The 20740-nt window shown below is 50.7% G+C and overlaps 1 protein-coding gene across 1 annotated transcript in view; it reads right to left on the bottom strand.

Annotated features, from left to right (window-relative positions):
* Dlgap2 (DLG associated protein 2) overlaps window positions 1-20740 on the bottom strand; it is a 500247-nt gene that overhangs the window by 79643 nt on the left and 399864 nt on the right. Inside the window, exon 4 of the mRNA XM_048330769.1 lies at window positions 15070-15135. Within this exon, the coding sequence (XP_048186726.1) occupies window positions 15070-15135 (66 nt within the window). The remainder of the gene's footprint in view (window positions 1-15069; window positions 15136-20740) is intronic.

Below are 20740 nucleotides of genomic sequence, written 5' to 3'. Positions count from 1 at the left end.
CACTTAGAGAACAGGAAAGTGCAGATAAAGGAAAGACCCATGCCACACTGCAGTATCTTTAACATGTAAGAAAGTCAGGAGAATAAGAAGAACATCGGGAATAAGGTACTTGAAAGTGGGGGATGGAACCATGGAGAGGGAGATGGATGAATGAAGAGAGGAAGGGGGAGAATGTAGTACAGTGTATATTCTACTAGATTAAGGAACTCCAGGAAAGAAGTGGGGTTGGGAGGACTGGGGAGAATGTTGAAAGAGGTGACATTGATCAAGACGTATTGTATTCATAAACCGCTTTGCCCAATGGCAACTCCTTTGTACAGATACTTAAAGGTAAAAAGAAAAAAGACAAACTTTTTCCTTGAAAAAGTTAATAAATAAAACAAAAACGATTTCATAGACATGGAAATACAAATTACCAATGAGTACATGAAAAAATCCAGCCCTATTAGCAAGACACACAATAAAATGGTGTGCCTTTCAGAGTGACTCATCCTTTTGCAAAACTATTTCACCTGGAAAAAGTTCTAATCTGATCATTATATTTTGTAAAATTGACCTAGGCTGAGAATGCACATCCCTATTGTCTGATGGCTTCTTAGTGCTGAATACGGCTTTGCCTGTTTTGGGTTTTTTTGGGGGGGTGGTGGTGTGTGGTGGTAGAGGAGGGCTATGGGGATGAACTGAAACTGCTTCAATAATGAACTGAAAAAAACTTCAAGTTTTAACGCACCGAGGACAGAGTGCAGAATAAACTTGATCGTTCAAACTTTATTAAACACAAACATTTGAAATAAAGTTTGAATGTAAGCAGTGTTTTCTTTTTAAAAACAAAGCAGATAAGGTTTTTGTACCTAGTGAATCATATTTGAAATTCATAAAAGTTTCTTGAAGTTGGACCTTCAGCCTAGTGGATCTCTAGCTGAGGGTATTCCCCTCTGCTGACCTTCCCACTGCTCCGCCCAATCCTCACATTGGACTGGAGAAAGAATGTGTGCTTCAAATCCTTGATTATTGCAAGAGCCATGAGTGGTCTCAGACTGCACAGCAGGTATTGGAAATTTCTACGATCTGTCCAAATAGCAATTAATCACCATTTTTTCATACCATATACACTTAGCTTCCATTCATTTTAAGTGCTCACACTGCTAGCACTTGCTGGAAATCTTAGCCCCTTGAATTCCCACCTTTTTGCCTCTCGGGGCAGTTTTCAGATACAAACCAACCACCCAGAGACCTCACAGTTGCCTCTTCTCTCATAATTATACTCAAGTCTCTCCAGAGCCCGTCAGAACATTGGTAAGTGCCCACTGAATATAACTTCAGCAGTGCTTTACACATTAACAGCAGGGAATGGCAAAGCTGTAGGGGGAGTTGCGGGGGGGGGGTCAGGTTGGTGAGGGTCCAGCTGCAAAGCCCTTGCTCTCAAACTCACCTGGAAGGGCCGGTGGCTCCTGGAGGCTCTCCGGTTCCAGATTTGGTTGCTGTGGCCAGGCTGGGAGGAGAGCATGCTGAGAGGGGCAGGACGGGGTGGACAGGACTTTCCCATACACTGACTGGGCCCAGAGCTCAGGACAGCTCCACTACCTTCCTCACCCTCACCACTGCAGCATTTTGGACCCTGGGCTGGAGGGGCGGGGCACTTCCTACCCACTCCAGGCCTAGGCTATGATCACCATTGATCTGGCCTCAGCCGAGCCAGCAGGCCCCAGAAGGAGACTTGGCAGGAGTCTGTGTCCTATGGGTGAACATGGAGGGGGTGCCTCTGAGGGTCTCTCTGGGTCTGAACAGGTCATCTGGCATCCACACGGGAGGACAGCCCAGAGGGAGCCAAGCCTTCTGCCCTGGACATTGCAAGAGATGTTAGGAAGGCTACTGTTAAGCTGAAGCATTGTCAGCATCCAGAAAACGCCCATGGGAAGTGTGTGCACTATACACAATGGGACTCAACGCTTCAATAAGAAAGAATGACATCACCCATTCCCCATTCATAAAGAAATGGAATAAATACTAAGTGAAGAGAGCCAGACCCAAAGAAACATAGACTCCACAGTTTCCCTCACTTGTAATAAACAGTATATGTCTAGGATAGACATATACAGAGGAGCACCATAGCTCAATAGCTATGTACATATGGTCACATAAGATGATGCTAAGCAAAATGAACACCAAGATATGGAAATGAGGGTTTTTTTTAGTGTACTGTATGCAGTTATTTCTTCTTTTCGTGTTTAATTTTTCCCTTTGGTATACCCCTGTTGTCATTGTATATAAGTTGTGTCTTGTATATAAGTTTATCTGACTTGGGGTTGGGAAGGAGAACCACAGAAATGGTGTGACAAAGGACAAAGGGTGAACCAATGGAACAATGACATTCACCAGACACTATGCTGGAAATGAACTTTACAACTTGGGGAGGGGGGGTGGGTGGGTGGGGGGAGGGAAAAGAGGAGAAACCAGGGAGTGGGTGACAATGTTCAGCAAGAATTGTATTCATTTCCTTATGTAAGTGTAACCCCTCTGTACACCATCTTTACAATAAAAAGAAAAGGCATTTTGAAATACCTAAAAGCAGACTTGAACGTGAAGATGGGTTGTGTATTGTCCTGTTCCAAAGGGAAGAGTTAGGAGTTGAGTTTCTGGGAGTCTTCGAGAGCACATACACTAGCAGATTTTAGGCCTACAGTGCCTTCTCCATTGAGGTGAAGGCGAAGCTTATGCAACAAAGTCACTGTGACTCATAAATATGCCTGTGTGTGGGAAAGGGCTCTTTGTAAAGGGAAATTTGGAAATGTTCCCATTGCTACATGATTTTGCTTCCAAAGAAGATCTGCCTATGTTGCTTAAAATACTGATTATATGTGCACAAAAATTGGTAAATGTAATTTTCTAAAATCAGTTAAAAGTCTCTCAAATAGACAGTTGCAGCAAGTGAAAAAATATCAAAATGCAATTCTAAAAAATTCACTTAAGGTAGGACATTTTAATTCCCTCTGGGAATCTGAGAGGCAGATGCTGTGGGCTGGTGGTCTGGCAGAGTCCTCTCACTTCCTGCCTTTCAGGGTCACAGGGGCGTGGTGAAGGTCAGGTGAATGTCGGCACAGGAAGTAACTGACAGCATACATGCCACACTGAGAAGAACCGTGTGGTAAATGTCACGATCCATACTTCACACTGTGCCGCAGTCAAGGTACCTGAAACAGGCATGAAGACCAAGAGAAGAGATTTGAAGATCCAGAACCCACACCAGTTACCTACAGCCACCTGACCTTTAACCAGAGAGCCAACACCAGACACTGGAGAGAAAACAGCTTCTTCAACTAAGTGGTGCCCCGAAAATAGTCCTCAGAGTGCAGGAGGCCGACACCAGAGCCCTGTCTCTTGCTCCATCCACAAACCAATTCCAGATGCATCTAAGTTCTTAATGTAAGATCTGAAACTTTGAAACTACTTCAGGTATGCATGGAGAAAACTCTAGAAGACAGAGGAATGGTTAGTTTTGAATAGGACTCTAATTGCGCAGGAAATAAGAGCAACAATTGACAAATCAAATTAAGATGTTTCTGCACTTCAACAGAAACAATTACTAGAATCAAGAGACAATTCACAGATGGAAGAAAATCTTTGCCTGCTATGCAATGGATATCGAATAGCTCAAAAATTAAATGGCAAAAACAGTAACCTAATTAATAAATGAGCCAACTAATTGAGCAATTTTCAGAAGTACAAATGGCTAATAAATAATGAAGAAATGTTAAATATTCTTAGTCATAAAGAAATGCAAATCAAAGTTACCCTGAGATTCCATTTCCATGTCAGAATGGCCATCATCATAAAAACTAGACAACTGGTAAGGCTTTGAAGACAAAGAAGCCCTTTTACATGACTGGTGAGGCTGTCATTAGTGTAACCACCATGGAAATGAGTATGGAGGGTCCTCAAAAACTTAAAAATAGACCGACTCTGTGACTTCTATATACCAATTTGGGTAAATATTTGAAGGAGTGTAAATCAATATATGGGAGATACAACATACTTGTTATATATAAAGACCTAAATTCAGGCAGAAAGAAAACCTGGAGCTTTGGAGTACAATGTGTCTGATTTAAAAAGAATTTCCATATAGACAAATAGTGTATGAATTTTCCTCCTTCAGATATAGGATGACGTAGTATGGCTTCAGGCACAGAGACCACCTGAGCCACCCCTTTCTTAGAGAAACGAGGAAGCCATGGGTGCTGGGTGGGAATTCATCTCAACCAGAGTTCACTCACCACCCACATGGTCAGCATACATGTATGTACACACGTATGGATGGGTATATATGTATATGTATGTATATATATATATATATGTGTGTGTGTAATTCCTTAGAATTATTTCTAATGGCCAATGACAATAACTAAAGGAGAAATATCTAATGTGGGTCTAACTTGATTCTCCAGAATCATTATACAATTAGGATATTGAGACAGTATTCAGAGAGGACGCAAGTATTAGATTCAATAATTTACTTAATAACAACGGTGGTAAATGGCATAGAGGAAAGAAGTATGCATGATTTGAGCTCAAATTCATGACAAACACCAAAGCAGCTGTCGGACCTGGATGTGAATCCTAGCACAGTTATTTATTAGCTGATGGATGTTTGACAAGTCAGTCCAACCTTCATTTGAGATTCAGTGTCTATCTAAAATGAGGTTAATGAGTGTGCCTGTGCTGTCACAGTGCATGAGTGTTCATCAACGAAAGCTCTGGTCTTCCTGCCTCGTCTAACCTGCTACCCCCAAACGTGTACATGGCAACTTGATTTTTGTAATCTATACTTAAAAGTCCATTTAAAAATCAGATCCAGTCTACCAGAGGCCAGACAAGGACGCCCCAACAAGCCAACTCCCCAGAGCTCATACGCTGTGCCCCAGCAAGGAGGAGCCCACACTCTGTGTTCCCCCATCGAGGAGGGGGCCACACTGCACCTCACCCAGGAGGGGGCCCCCACACTGCACCTCACCCAGGAGGGGCCCCCATACTGCACCTCACCCAGGAGGGGGCCCCCACACTGCACCTCACCCAGGAGGGGGCCCCCACACTGCACCTCACCCAGGAGGGGGCCCCCACACTGCACCTCACCCAGGAGGGGCCCCCACACTGCACCTCACCCAGGAGGGGGCCCCCACACTGCACCTCACCCAGGAGGGGGCCCCCACACTGCACCTCACCCAGGAGGGGGCCCCCACACTGCACCTCACCCAGGAGGGGGCCCCCACACTGCACCTCACCCAGGAGGGGGCCCCCACACTGCACCTCACCCAGGAGGGGGCCCCCACACTGCACCTCACCCAGGAGGGGGCCCACATGCTGTGTCCCCACACCAAGAAGGGTGAGGCAGACGGATCTCATTATGATAGAAATGCAGTCTGGGAACAGAGAGCATTCCAGTGAGGACTGAACACTAGCAAATCCAATTTTGTGCCTAATTGGAAGGCTAAATGGTACTGACAAATCTCGTAACGCAAGAGCACAGTGCTCCATGACCCAGGAGCACTGCAGGGCTGGTCCCAATCAGGGCCATCTGAGATGTGCCAGGCTCTACTGCCCACCCAGGCTCCCAGATGAATCACTTTTAAATTTCCCTACAGACGCCACTTCAGCAAAAGAGCCTGCAAATCTGCCTTGGGTGAAATTCAGTTACTGTATTGTTACACTGGGTGGGCATTCTGTCTACAACTTCCCAGGTGTCAAGTGCTCTGAATGGCCACTGAACATCACAGAACACCACAGGTACCATCTAATGCCACACACCACCACGAATGCCACTGATACCACTGAATGCCACAATACCACAGGTACCACCAAATGACACAAATACCACAGATACCACAGATCACCATGAATGCCTCAGACGCCACCTAATGTCACACACCACCATGAATATCATAGACACCACTGAATACCACTGGAGTCTTGTTTTCAAAAAGTAAACACACATTTCCTTTATGCTACTTTGGGTTCAATCACCAGCAGGATATCAATATTGAACCTATTTTTTCTGACACCAAAACTCTAAGTGTACCTCCCATGTCCTGCCCAAGAGTCTTCTGCTGCAGCAAAAGCCGTCACGTCCAGGCAGATGCAGTGATCTATGTTAGATCGTAGTGATTTTAGCAGGTACGTGCAGGTGTTTGCCTTGAGGGGGTCCCTTAATAGTGGACAGGGAGGGCACTGATGGAGACAAGAGCTTGTCAGTAGCTTCCCAAAGACCAGTGGCTCCTCTCCCCCTCTCTCCTTTTGGGATGACACAGGCTTAGACACAAAGGAAGGCTGTGGAGTCAGGGCTGCAGGGGGTGGAAGGCCCACGGAAGAGCACAGCTGTAGACACAAAAAACACAGAAAGAGGGACCCATGTCCCACGGAGGCACTGTGCGGCTGCGGCTCCACATCCCCTGCACTCCGGGTGGCACTGGGTCCTCTCTCCTGTCCCTGCCCTGCGCCAAGGCCACTCTGGAGTGGTTCCTTCTGCCTCTAGACCTCACAACTGCTTCATCCACCTCCAGACTGAGAATTCCTCTACTGTCCTGATTCTCCTTACAGGCAGAACACTGGGGTCTGTCATTTGTCTCATTTGTCTTTGGACCTGTGCTGGTAGGTGGCCCTTCCTTCCTTCCTTCCTTCCTTCCTTCCTTCCTTCCTTCCTTCCTTCCTTTCTTCCTTCCTTCCTTCCTTCCCTCCTTCCTTCCCTCCCTCCCTCCCTCCCTCCCTCCCTCCCTCCCTCCCTCCCTCCTTCCTTCCTTCCTTCCTTCCTCGTGACGTGGTTCATGTCGGGGGGGCTCAAGCATCCATCCCAGGAGAGGCCACAGCGGCTCTGGTGTCCACCCCAGGAGAGGCCACAGCCTTTGTTAGGGATGGCCCTCAATGCCACTAGCTCCTGCCTCTTCCCAGGAAGCCAGGAATCCCGGATGCCAAAGAAGGTTCCTTGCACCTTTTCTCAATTGGTGGTGTAAAGAATATTGCACAGGCCAGACAAAATGCACCAAAGGCCAAAACAGCCATCATCTGGAGACAGATAATTGTCACACAGTGGTGGCCAGGGCCTCATTGCACTGGCCTTGTGCCACCACATCATCCAGTCCCTAGAACGCCACACTCCCAGAGCCTTCTGTGGAGGTACTTGAGGGGAAATGAACAATTTCATCTAGGGTTTCCAAATGATTGGATTCTAAATTCCAAAGCATTTCCTTGTGATCCTCTGGATTTTGGTGGTTTCTGTTATAATGCCACATTTTCTATCTTAAATTTCCTAAGTGTCATCTCTCTCTCTCCCTCTCTCTGTCTCTGTCTCTCTGTCTCTGTCTCTGTCTCTCTCGGTTAGTTTGGCTAGGAGTTTTCATTTTCATTTGATTCTAGAAGTTTGTGAGCCCCTCTAATTTGTATGGTGACCCCAGTGATCATTCAAAAGAGAATCTCTCAGTTTCCATGTAGTTATGATATTCTGTTGCTTCTCTTGCTCTTGCTTTCCAGTGTTACTTGACTGATCTGATGAATACAAAAAGTGATTTAAACTTTCTTGTATTGATTTAAATTTACTTAATGTCCTAAAATAGAATCTACTTTGGAGAAAGGCTCATTAGATGCTAAAAAGGAATATTCCATAACTGTTGGATGGAATAATCTGCAGATGATTATTAAGTCCTTTTGATATACCTTTTCATTGAACTGTGGCTTCTTTCTTGATTTTTTGTCTGTTGGTGGAGTGTGTCCGTGAAGTTACACACCTATTGCATCCATCTGAGACCTTTTGTTCAGCAGCGTGTTTTGTGACTCTGACTCTGGCTGCAATGATGTTGGGTATCGATGTTTACAACTGTCATGTCATCCTGATGGATGATTCCCTTTATCAGAGTGGAGTGGCCCTCTTTGTCTCTTCTGACTCATTTTGCTCTGAAGTCTGCTTTGTCAGCTGTGAGTCCTGGCGCTGCCATGTGCTCTGGTTTCCCTTTGCTTTTTCCTTCCTTTCACTTTCAGTCTGTGGATGGTGTTGTCTGTTAGGCTCCTTTTTTGCAGGCAGCAAATACTTTGGTCTTAGGTTTCTAGCCCAGTCTTCCTGTCTATGTCTTTGGAGAATTGAGGCTGTTAACATTCAGGGTAAGTATTGCAAGTTACGTTGCAATTCCTGGCATTTTCCCCATTTTTGTTAATGTTTGATTCTTTCTTAATCTCTAATTGCTTTCTATTCTTTCAGTGAGATTTATTCTTTCTCATACTTTCATGGTTATGTTTACCTTTCTTTCTGTGTGCAGGGTTTCTTTTATGCATCTTCTGCCTTGCTGGTAGCTTCGTGGTCATAAAGCTTTACATGGAAGGACTTTATTTCTCCTCTGATTTGGAAGGATAACCTTGTTGGTTGGCAGTTATTCTCCTTCAGTGCTTGTAGTATGTGACTCCATGCTCTCTGGACGAACCCTGTGCTATTCTGGTGGGTGATCAGGCATGACCAGATCTGATCTGTGGCTGATGGGGTGGCCTTTGTACACAATCTGTTATGCAGACCTTAATACATGAGTCTGCACTGCTCTTACCTTGATCCTTGCTCCAGGAGTTTTACTTTGTCAGTTTCCAGTCCATGTCCCTCTCTGAGAGACTGGCGTGGCCAGTGGCACACAGACCACTGGTGCTCCAAGGACCCCATGGTCTTCACCTGCTTGGCTGGGAGCTGCAGATGCTTGCTCCTGTGTGCTCCAGGTGGGGCCTGGGATGCTGGACTGTGCTGTGTCTCTGGAATGCCAGCACACCCCAGAGAATGCACGATGGCCAAGCATGTACTTCCCAGGTCCCACTGTCAAGATTCAGGTCGTTGGGAGCCAGTTGAGGATGTTGACTTCTCTTCATAAAACATCGCTGACAGTCCACCTCTGTCTGCTTCCCTCCAGGCTCCAGGGTGGTGGAGCTTACTGAGGTCTCTACATCATGCACAGAGAAGAGAGTTCAGCTGTGCAGGCCTCCATGGTTAGAACAGAAGAGAAGTGCCTGGCGATACCAGTTGCTATGTGATTTTCTTTAAATAACATTGGTGTGGGGTTTTTGCTGTCTTGATACACTGCTGCGTGCTACAGCCTCACCCACGAGTATGCACAACTCAGAGTGCCACTTGAGGGCTCAGGGGCTTTGCATTACCCATTAGCCTTCGGGAAAGTGTCAAGGGACATGGCACAGCCTAAATGCTCAGTGCCGAGTCATGCAACACCCCGCCCCTCACGGGCTGGTACCTTGTCCAGTGCAGTGTGATCGTTGACATTTAACTGGTGGTGTTTTGCTTATGACTGTGTTGTCACGTAGGTGTAGCAAAATCCACGGTGAAGGCTTCTATTATTCAATTTGCAGCTGTGTGCAGCAGGCAGATCCTGCCACGAGGCCACCAAGTCCATCGGCCCCCAGACATTCTGCCAGTTGCTCCCTCAGTGTTTCTGGCCCCGCGACGTGCATCAGGAGGAAATGGAGACCCGGGCCCTGACTGCGGCTGACACTCAGCCAGCCTGAGGGCTCTGAGCGCAGGGAGACACTTTAAAGATGTGAGTTAAATGCTTCATTAATGCATTTAATTATTAAATGCTCAATCTCATACCAAGTGTGGGGCTTGGTAGTGATGTTTCCATAAAATGTGCATGGTTTTCATCATGCTTTGAAGAAACCTGGAGTCTAATGTTTCTCTTTTCAGTTCCTAAACAGAGCTGGGTTTCATTTTGTCTCTGTGACATCGATGGTCATGGATGTGGGCTCTTGTTTCTTGAAAGGCAGCCATCCATAGGGAAAAGTTATCTCCCAGCTACATGACAGCAAAGAAAATGGTGACACTTGTATTAGGAGAAAGCTCGGAGAGAGCATACATGTTGACTGAGAAGATGAGGTGTCCTGACAGATTTATGTGGAGAAGTCAAATGTAGCTCACAGGGGTGTGCCAAATCAATTAAGCAAGCAAACATATGCAAGCGTGCATGTCAGTTCTGTTTGGCTGTTCAGCTACAAGTTCTTCTTAGTTACGGAACACATCATTTCATTTAGCATAATATTTGCGTTTTGTACATAAGTTGGATATGCTGGACCCAGGGGGGCCGTTCTTTGGTTTCCTGGAGAAGCAGCAGGTACGAGGGGAGAACACAGGGCCTGGCTTAGTCACAGGTGGAACTGCCACTCATCCGGTGCTGACTGTGGGTGGATCTGCCAAGCTCCTGTGCTCCAGCCCTGTCCGTGCCTCTGGGAGGGAACCCTTGGTCCTCACTCCAGCCCTGTCCACGTTCCTGGGAGGGAACACTCTGTCCTCACGCGTGTCCAAGACTGAGTATGCTGCTGGCGGTTCTCCTGCATGAGCTTGGCTCTGCTGTGCGTGCACAGTACCGTCCTGGAGGGTGTAAGCAGCAGAGGTAGAACAGGCTCCCACACCCCAGACTCAGCATCAGGGTAGCCTGTCTCTTCTTTTCCTCCAACCCCAAGGTCCCTTGTATGCCTATCCTTTGGTGGTTAATCCCAACGTCCTCCCTTGGTGGGTGACCTTTCCTTCTCTGGGCCCAAAAGCCTCCCTTCCAAGCACACGAAGGCTTCACGCAGGAGACCGAAGCCACTGGCCTCTGGAGGCAGCCGTCTGCATCCATGCACAGAGCCTCCCCGCAGAATCTGGGATCAGGCTAAGATGCCCACCTACACCGGAGCCTGCTGATGGTCTCCATGCACGCCGCCAGGGGACGAGCAGCTGGCCACAGAGGTCTGCGGAATCTAAATCCAATCTTGGAAGTCTCCTTTTCAGTAGCTGCAATTTGCAAATGGACCGGTTGCCATGGAGATCCTGTTCAGAAGTGATGCCGCGTGAAGCTCACGTCTGTCGGAAGCACGGTGGGCATGCTCCCCACGGTGGGCCGTTCCCCTTCCCGTGGCTCTGACGGCCGTGCACCTGCACGGGGGCCGCGGAGAGGACGGTGGCGCCCCGGGGTGGCCGCTGGCACTCGCCTGAGGCTGCGGGGCACGCCTCGTCCTGAGGTCTGCGCCCTCAGAGGCATCGCCTTCACCGTCCCGCCGGACAGGACCGCTTGTTCCTGCGAGTCGCTGGGAAGCTTGAGAACTGCAGCCGTGGGGCCTGTGTTCGGGACACGCTGTCCGCCAGGGGCTTTGCACACCTCCCGACGGTGTTCCACACTACGATATGCCTTCCATGTCAGACCCCAGGCCCACTCGCAGAGACAGGGCCTGCCCTTCCTGTGTGTGGTGCACTCGCACACCGTGGGCCTGCTACCTCCCCCATCTTATTCCTTTTCCCACTTAAAATGATGCTGCAAATGACCAGTAACAAGAATTCATGGTCCATTCATGAGCTGCCACCAAGAGTTTAAAAGTTAGTATTCTAAGCCATAAAAATATAAAACACAGAAGAGTAAAGTGAAATGAAAACTACTTTCTGAGTTAGGGAGGAAATTAGTGATATAGGCAGTGTCGCTTATCAAACAAGCACATAAGCAGCATTTCCTGCTGTCCCTTGTTTCTGACCAAGATCAGTTCACCAGTGTAAAAACCATTTGTTTCAGAGGTTGCCAGTTAGACTCACGAGGGTAGGCACAGAGCCATTTCTGGAAGATCATGCTTGAAACGTGAGATAACAGGTTTAGCAGGTTTAGATTCCTGTGTGTGCACAGCTACACCTACGTGCACATCTGCCCAGTGTGTGTGTATGCATGTGTGTGTGCTCGTGCGTGAACAGCTGCACATACACGTGCATCGGTCTTCCTCCGGGATAGGTGCCTTTCCCGTGGCGAGGCCTTGGGCAGAGGAGACAGACATCAGAGCATGTGGCTTGGGACTTGGAGTCAGTGTTCAGAAACTTGTGGCTCTGTCCACCCAGGTTGCACCGGTCAGGAGAGCAGGGAGCGGCACCTCAGATGTGAGAAGGCAGACACCCTGTGTGGAGACCCCTCTGGCACAGCCCCCGGCCCCTAAGGAAGGCGGGTCCCAGGGCTGACACCTGCCGGGAGGGGCAGTGCCCTGCTGTCCCCACCTGCAGCCCACAGACCCCAGCAGCTGGCCACCCGAGCACCTCTCCACAGCTCCTGGTCCCTCCCTGCGGCACCCGCTGACCCTGTGTCCAGATCCAGCCTCCACGGAGCTCAGACAAGCCGGGACCCTAACCACAGCCATTCATTTCTCCAGCTACCTCTCGGTCAGTACTTTGATATTTTACTTGAAACCTTTTTTTGGTCAAAGTTTAAAAAATGAAAACAGAATCGTGCGTGTTAATTCATCTCCTTTGTCTCCTGTGAATTTTTCTTGGACAGGACCTTCCCCCAATTTTCGTAGGAGTTGCGGGGACAGCATGGAAACTGTCGAGCCAGGTGGCCTTGCCCTCAATGGGGTGGGGGGAATGTTGGAAGTATGTCTGGTTCTCAGCTGGTGATGATGGGTCCTCTGAGACTATGTGGTGAGGACCCAAGCCGCCTGTCTGCCGGAGACTCTGCGGGGCACCCTGAGCCCAGTGAGCCCCTGTACGCCCTTCTGTCTCCTCCCTGCCTCGCTGCCTTTGAGGACAGTGACTCAGATATCATCGCTGCTCTGTGGACTCCTTGGTTCTGCTTATCAAACCTGTCAGCACTTCTCCACTTGAAGCGCGTAGCCTTTTCCCGCTGGAGCACTTCATTCCTAAGTCTTCTGAGAGGTCTCCAGGAGACTCACAGAAGGAGTTTGTTTCTCTCTTCATTCGCTTGAGCCTGAGAGAGGAGAGTACGTCTGGCTGGTGCCGAGGAAAACCCGACGAGTCACACACCTCTGCCCGGCCTGTCTGTCCTGGAGTGCAGCGTGCACGTGGCCACCTGCTCAGCTCCGGCTTGCAGGACCCCAGCGGGGCCTGGGCAGCATCTGGTCAGCTCTCTCCTTCCCAAGGGGCTGGCGGCAGGCTCACAGATACACTGTAACCAGTGCCTGCTTCTTCTGAATTCGTTCTCACTGTAACCAGTGCCTGCTTCTTCTGAATTTGTTCTCACTGTAACCAGTGCCTGCTTCTTCTGAATTTGTTCACACTGTAACCAGTGCCTGCTTCTTCTGACAGGTTCACAGATATACTGTAACCAGTGCCTGCTTCTTCTGAATTTGTTCACACTGTAACCAGTGCCTGCTTCTTCTGAATTCCTTCTTCCATGTCTGAGGCTGTCTGCACACTGTGGGCTGTCAGGACTTGAGTGATGCTCTGGATGTTCACGTCACCCTCCCCATGCCTGTCCATGCAGAACAGGCCCGTCCCTCATCCCTGGTCTGCCTCTGCAGGTGCGGCCCCGGTGGGGCTGGGGCATCTGGCTGCTCCTGCAGGGCCCTGCTCATCCCTGGCCCTGCCTCTGCAGCCTCTCTGCGGGCAGTGTACTCTGCTTGCTCTAACTTGATTTCTGGTTGCACTGCAGAGAGGGCTGCCTATGCTCTGTGGCTTGTTTTCTCCCAGTCATGGCAGCCATGCCTTGGTTGTCCTTCTAAGATTTCAGCATTGTGGCACTAGCTGTGCCCAGGAGCGGTGGGTCATCTGGAGAGGACCCCGTAGCTGAGGTCCAAGTGAGGAAGTGTCCATGAAGACCTGCAGCCTGTGGGGGGGGTGGCCTGTGGAGACCGCTGCCGATCTCCGGGCTCCTGGGGCCTCCGAGCCTGGCTTTGGGTGGACGGTTTCCATCTGGTCTGCATCCCTTACTCTAACACTGCCACAGAGAGATGGCATGACCTTAGAACCACTTTCAGACACTGGACAGCACGGTGCACTGGGCAAAGCTTATGAGTCACGATGTTTGCCTGGTGCAAGTAGTTACAGTGCCAGAGAATTCTGCAGAGAAATGTTCACGTTCTAAAGGTATGCAGTTATTTAAATGGGATGGACATTATTCCTTCCCACAAGAGGTGCATGTACTCTTCTCCCAAGTGCAGACAGTGCAAGCTCACAGACCACTGCTTACAGCAGGTCCCGCACAGCACCCCAACACACATGTGCGGTGGACACGCGGACACTAAGTCCTCCATCCACATACCCTTGACAGGAGGGAGATGCTGACCTGTGCACGTTTCCCAGGGAACGAGGCTGGGACATGCACCAGGCGGGAGATCGTTGTGCACCCGTGGCTGGGGATGAGGTGACCCCAGAGCCTTCAGACTCCACCCTCCTCACCATTCCAAACTCATTTACGTTATGACATTCCTTAAAAAAACCATGGTTATATGCAGAATGCCCCTTTAATTCTCACTATTTCTAGTGAGAAATGAATCCATTGCTCACCAAGGTCTGAAATAAACAAGAACCAACCAGCGCCTCACATCCTAAGGCTGTTGGCACCGTCTGCAGTGGGGGGCATGCTGAGGAGGACCCCACGTCCACACACAGAGCCTCATCCGCCCCTGCTCCTGGGTGGATCTGCCCAGCGTTCACGTCACCGGCACAGAGTGTACCCTCCTGTGTGCCCGCAGAACGCCACCACACCGAGTGACTCCAGCCTCGTGTGTCACTCATGCCTGGGGCTGCCTGCCACTGCCACTCCCACAGGACGCCAGCCCGCACTGGAGGGCGATGGTGACAGTCACGGAGCCTCTGTGGGCAGGGATCGTTCACCGCGGCCCAGGCTCAGGTCAGGGGGCGGGACCAGCCCCGGGTGTGGGGGGGGGAGGGGTGAGGGAGGGTGTCAGCTGCTCTGCCTCAAGTACAGAGCATTGTGGGAAAATGCAGCTGACGGTCCCCCTCACCCCTGCACCCTCAGGGCCACCCCCTCACCCCTGCACGGTCAGGCTGAGTGCAATCCCAGCCAGGGCGAGGGCGGGCCATTCTGAGGGCCTGTGGACACTGTGTCTCTCATGCCAGCCAGTGCACTGCTTGTGGGGTGCTGGGGGAGTGGCCTTTGTCATGAGAGCTTTGCGAAGTGCCTCAGCTATCATCCTTGGGAAAATATGGCCCCAGTTCACTTGCCCCCCCCCCCCCCCGGCCCCAGGCCATTATCTTCATGTGAGCATGCTTGTCCCGGCTCCTGGAGGCTCCGGGCTGTGGCTGGGCCCTGAGACCCGTGCTCATCCATACTCTACCTAGGTCCTCGTCTGCCGGCCCCGAGAAGCTGAGGCCCGGCTGGGCCAAGTCTCCACCTTCTTCCTCTGCAAGACAGAAACAAAGCCATTCTTAGTACAGGTCCTGTGCAGCGGCGGAAGATGTCACACTTGCGGGACACGCGGCTGCCAGTGGGGCTCCCACACTCGACACCCGGCATCCATCCCAATGTCACTGCAACGAGAGAAGCATGTTGTGCCCATGACCTGCGCGTGACCCCGGCAGGTTCATCTCCATCTGGGCACCAGCGTGGGCAGCACCGTCCGAGAGCCTCCGCCCCTGGGGTTCATTTGGGTGTGTTAGAAGTGGCCTCCACCACACAGCGACCTGAATCCAAGGGCAGGCCAAACCGTTGCCCTCAGACAAACACACTATGCACACACAAGGTGTAAGCAGTGCCTTTGAGCTTGGGTTCACCTTACATGGTTCTAATCACAGGTGCTCAGATGACAACGTTACGGAGGATGTGGACAGACAGCGCACACAGAACACAAGGCTGCACCAGAGCACGAGCCTCTCAGGCAGAACACGCCCGATGATACCCCACACGGGGGGCTGCCACGCGTGCCAGCCCCTCCTTCTCCCTCCCCTCTCTCCCCGGCCGTGGTCCTCTGCCTGGTTACAGAGCCACAGCAATGGAGCCAGCTGGCCATAGCCTGAAAACTGAAATGGAGCCAGACAAAGCCTTCCTCTCTGGTCTCTCTCGGGTATTTTGACACAACCACAGAAAGCTGACTATTACAGCTCAGCACTTTTGGAGGGTCAGCGAACAAGGTGTCCATGAGTTCAACCATGCACCCATTTGCACATGACTTCATTTGTGGCCCAAGCTCTCCACAGTCACACTAGGAATTTTTCTCTCTTCTCCCACGGAGGCAGAAATGGAAGTCTCAGGGGTCAAGTGACTTCCCTGTGGTCTCAGTGGAGCTCAGCCTCTGACCCCAAGGCCAAAGGTTCTCCTATGAGAGGTGTGGGAATGAGGGCTAGGTGCCTCTTCCAGCCCTTCCTGGGTGACTGACCAGTGGCTAGCTGCCACCCTTGGTCACCTGTGCACCTAGCTCTCCAAGGGCACGGGGAGCCTGGGAGGGAGGGTGCTGGAGACGCTCTGCACACAGCAAGGCCACCCGCATCGGTGGTCAGACTTCCGAGGCCCTCTGTGGTCTATGGGAGCCTTTGGGGGGGGCGGTTCTCTGGGAGATCACCTGCAGGGGTGAGGCTTCATGTCGTGATTACTGTACGCTGCAGGGGTCTTTGTGTCCTGGTCACTGCACCATGCAGGAGGTAGAGGATAGGCTTCGTGTCCTGTCACTGCACCATGCCGGGGGGTGGTGGGGGTGGGGGTGGGGGTGGTGTGGAGGCTTCCTGTCCTGGTCATTGCACCCTGCTGGTCATTGGTATCCACTGCAATGGGCTCAGGGCTTGCATAGACACTGGAGCCCTGATTGCTTCATCTTCCAACAAATTCTGTGCTGTGAGTCCCTTCTTTGCACCTTCTCTGCATTCTTTAGAAGCTTCCTCTAAAGAAAGCACATGCAGTCTACATTCTGGCTGCTGCTCTAATGACAGGATTGAAGGCTGCTTAAATTAAGGATTCATGTCGCTAGCTAGGACAATGGGACTGATGAGTCTTAATGCTGGCTTCCTCTCCGGTTTCAGCCACAGCTGTTCCACCAGCCTGCAGTCAGCCACAGCTCTAATCAGAACTGGTGGCTTTCCTTTGAAAACACAGAGATGCTCATAATTCTATTTTGGACCAAGGACTGTGTCTCAGCAGAAACTGCCCCTAAAGTCTGCAGAATTTCACCAGTACTTCAATGTCATCTAAACCAGGCGAAGCAAAGTGGACAAGGCCCCAATGAGGCTGGCCCCTCCACTGAGGTTTCTGACCAGTGGCCTCTCCTGGCCCCCATGGTAGCCACTGTCCATGTGGGCCCAGTGCCTGCCTGCCCACTGATGTGTGATCAAATCCTCCCTCCAGATTCCCAGCTTCAAATCAAGTCGATGTCACCAGTGTGCATCCACATTCTTCCAAAAGAACCTTTTCTTTTGTGGCACTGGGATTTGAACTCAGGGCCTCACAGTAACTAGGCACTATCACCGAACCCTTTTTTTACACTTTGTTTTTGCCAGTCCTGAGGTTTGAACTCAGGGCCTGGGCACTGTCTCTGAGCCTCTTTATGCTCAAGGCCAGTGCTCTACCACTGGAGCCACAGAACCATGTCTTCCGTTTTCTGGAGATAGGAGATGGGATCGCACCTCTTGCTGGATGCCTGCCGTGATCGTCCCGTTAGTTCCTGCCACCCTCTCACCTCCCGTCTCCAGCCTCCAGAGTGGCCATGATGACAGGTGTGGACCACGAGGGCCTAGCTTTTTTTTAAGAGAATTTTATTCCAGAAACATGTACTTCATTTTGAATGTCTTTGGACTAAAACTTAAAAAGTACTGAAGAGAAAAAGCAGACTGTTTCTTATTTAAATGTCTAAAGCTTTGAAACAAGATTATATCTGTCTACAGTTAAATTTGAACATTATTCAGTAGAAAAGTGACACAATTATATTTTATATAACATGTTTTACATCTGAATTCCACATGCACACAGCTCTAAATCCTTTGCACTATCATTGGCATTTAATAAAGTTTTCGACTAAAGCCACCCTAGCGGTGTCAGCTGATGTTTGCACAGGAAATCCCACCCTGAAGATGAAGAGTCTGAAAACCTGGCCTTCCAAACCAGGCTGCTCACAGGACCCCGATGCCACGCTCAGGTCTCCGGACACAGCGAGCGGCACCGAGGGAGCCGGCTCCGGGTGCAGCTTCCCGCACCTCAGGACACCCCGGCTCGGCAGCCAGGCTGCGTGGGCCTCCGGTTATGTTGTGTCTCAGAGGCACTGGGAATGGTTTTGGGATGTTCCTATCACCGACGCCAACCGTTTTCTAAAGTTCAAATGCACCTAGGCACCCTGTACTTGTGATTGTTAAACCTAGCTTGTCTCCTCTGGGACCATGCAGATGAGGGGCCTCTGCCTCTCCCCAGGGGAACCAGGCTACACCTTTCAGGGTTCCAAGCATGGGCCAGAAGAGCGGTCAGCCCTGTGCCATGAACCAAGATGTCTGTCAACTGAAGTCCTCCTTTTGCCGTCTGCAGAATTTCTGCCTCAGGGCAGGCTAGGGTAGTGCCTCTCCTCCTTTGTCCCTCCCCGCCTTGGGTGTTCAGGCGCCCTGGAGGGCGGTGCTGGCTGCCTGCATTGAGTCAGGTGCTGTCGGCCATGCCAGCCCTCCCTGGAGTGACCAGCCTTGTGTGGAAAGCAGGTGCTAGTCTGCCTGCCAGGGGCCCCTCAGGTTCTGTGATGCACAGCACACTATCCGGGCAGCAATTGCTCAGGCACGGTAACACAAGAAACAGCAATGCTAACTTTAAACCTCTAACAAAAAGTAACTAATCAAAGTTTAGAACATTCTGATCGAAATGGGTCTGAAACCTTTTAAATTCTTCATTTGACATGTTGACTTCGTTTTCTACCCGATGAATGTCTGGCATCTACCCTGCTGCTTTCTCTCCCAGGATGACATCCAGGCCGGGCTGGGTGCAGGCGTGGGGCAGTACCCAGGGCTCTGCCGGTCCAGGCTGGGCTGGGTGCAGGCGTGGGGCAGTACCCAGGGCTCTGCCGGTCCATCTCCCTGGATTGTGTGACAATGCGTTTGTAATGCTCCATTTGTTTTTCTTTAAGATCAGTGATAAGCCTTGATTTTCAAAGGCCCAATTATAGAAGAGTGGTTAAATAAATTATGGTATGATTGTAGTATATAATTTAGAATTTTTGGGCAGGACGGAAAAACTGGGATAGAGCAAAGGAAGGGGTGACATTGTCCAAAAAGAAAGGCACTCATTACCTGACTTTGTGAAACTGTAACACTCTTTACATCATCTTTATAATGACAATAAAATATTAAAACAATTTAGAGCTTTTAAGCATTTCAGAAATTCCTAGTGTAATATGAAGCAAGCAGGGCGAACTCTGTGTACTTCAGGATCTACGCTTTTCTTTTAAAAGAAAACTGTAGGCAGTTTACCAAGGTGCTGGCAGCAATTGTGTCTGGTTGTGGAAATTTTATTTTTCCCTTTCAGCATTTTGTGATTTCCAAAATTTCTGCAACTAGCCTGTGTACCTCTCACAAAGTGCACAGTAAGTTATAAAACACTTGGGCTCAACAGTTGCCTGTAACACCCCATCTGAAGTGTCCTTGCTGTTGGAATCTGATGGCCTGGGGTGAAAGCAGATTGTGGTAAATTGTGGTTTCTCCTCCTTCCAGCAAAGATGGTGGTTGTTTGCCTCCTCCTCTAGGCAGTTAGTGACGGAGACGAGACAGAGCGAGAAAGCCCTCTCGGAAGCTGCTGCTCCCGCGGTGCCGGGTGCTGGTGCTGCGGGTGTGGCCCACGAGGGCCCGGCGCAGACTCGGCAGGACCTCGGCCGTCCCCTGTCCCGCCCTTTCCCCCGGGACACCAGCCACTCAGCCGGGCGGCTCCCGCTTGAAGATCTCGGTCTTCAGGACACGGGGGGAGTCACCTACAGGAAGGGACGAGGGGGGCTGAGGTCAGTGTGGGGGGTCAGCGCCTTCAGAGCACTGGGCAGAGGGCCTGGCAGCAGGAGCCTACCTACCAGGAGCCTTCCTAGAGCCATGACAGGGGAGGAGGTGCTAGGTGGTGATGGCACTCTGGGCCCCACTGACCTCCCCCTCAGTCTTGGCCCTCAGGCCTCCTCTACTTCCTGCCATGAATTTCAGCTACCTAACCTTAGAGAAGAGAACTGCATTTTCTGAAAGACACAGTATGGCATTCAGTGGCAAGTAAGGAAAGTGTATTTCCGAGCTGCCGTCGGCCTAAACTCCCACGGCTGCCCAGCAGATTGAGATGAGAACCCGGCCCTACAGTTCTCTCTGGCTCCAAGCTACACTTGTTCCTGAGCTGCAGCCCGCATTCATGGCTCCGCACGGCTGGCACTGCTGTGGCCACGGGACCACGCGGGGACCTGGCATTCCTAGCACTACTGCAGCCACGCGGGCCACTTGGGGACCTGATATTCCCAGCAGGGTGGCTGCCACGTAGGCCACACAGGGCCCTGGCAAGTCCCTTTCTTGACAGATGGTGGGAGGAACAGGTGGACCTGCAGCTGCTCTGCCTTCTCTTTCTCATTCTTTTCAGGTACCCATAGCCTTTTTTCTCATGCCAGTTCTGGAATGTGAACTCAGGCCTACAGCCCTGTCCCTTAGCTTTGTTGCTCAATACCGGGCCTCTACCACGGGAGCTACAGCCTTAGGGACCAAATGTGGCACAGGACCTGTTATGGCAGTTGGGGAAGGGAAAGTGTTCCTACAGTCTCTTTTCCAGGGCTCCTCAGGTGATTTCTGAACAGTGAGGTCCATTCACCCTCGGCATGAATCAAGTCAGAGTAAGGACAGGGAGCCAGGAACCCAGAAACAAACACAATCTGAACACTCAACCTGCGTATAGAAGAACAGCCCAGTGCTCCCTCTTCTCTAAGCATTGTGCTTCCTCACTGAAAAGCAAAGGGTGACCTCTCCTTCCCCTAGCCTTGCTTTCAAGGTGCTGAGCCCCAGCAGTCAAGCACACAGACTGCCTGGTTCACCCCCGAG

The sequence above is a fragment of the Perognathus longimembris genome, chromosome 21 (assembly GCF_023159225.1).
Source record: "Perognathus longimembris pacificus isolate PPM17 chromosome 21, ASM2315922v1, whole genome shotgun sequence".
Taxonomy (NCBI): Eukaryota; Metazoa; Chordata; class Mammalia; order Rodentia; family Heteromyidae; genus Perognathus; species Perognathus longimembris.
This window is presented reverse-complemented; position numbering and strand designations above follow the sequence as displayed.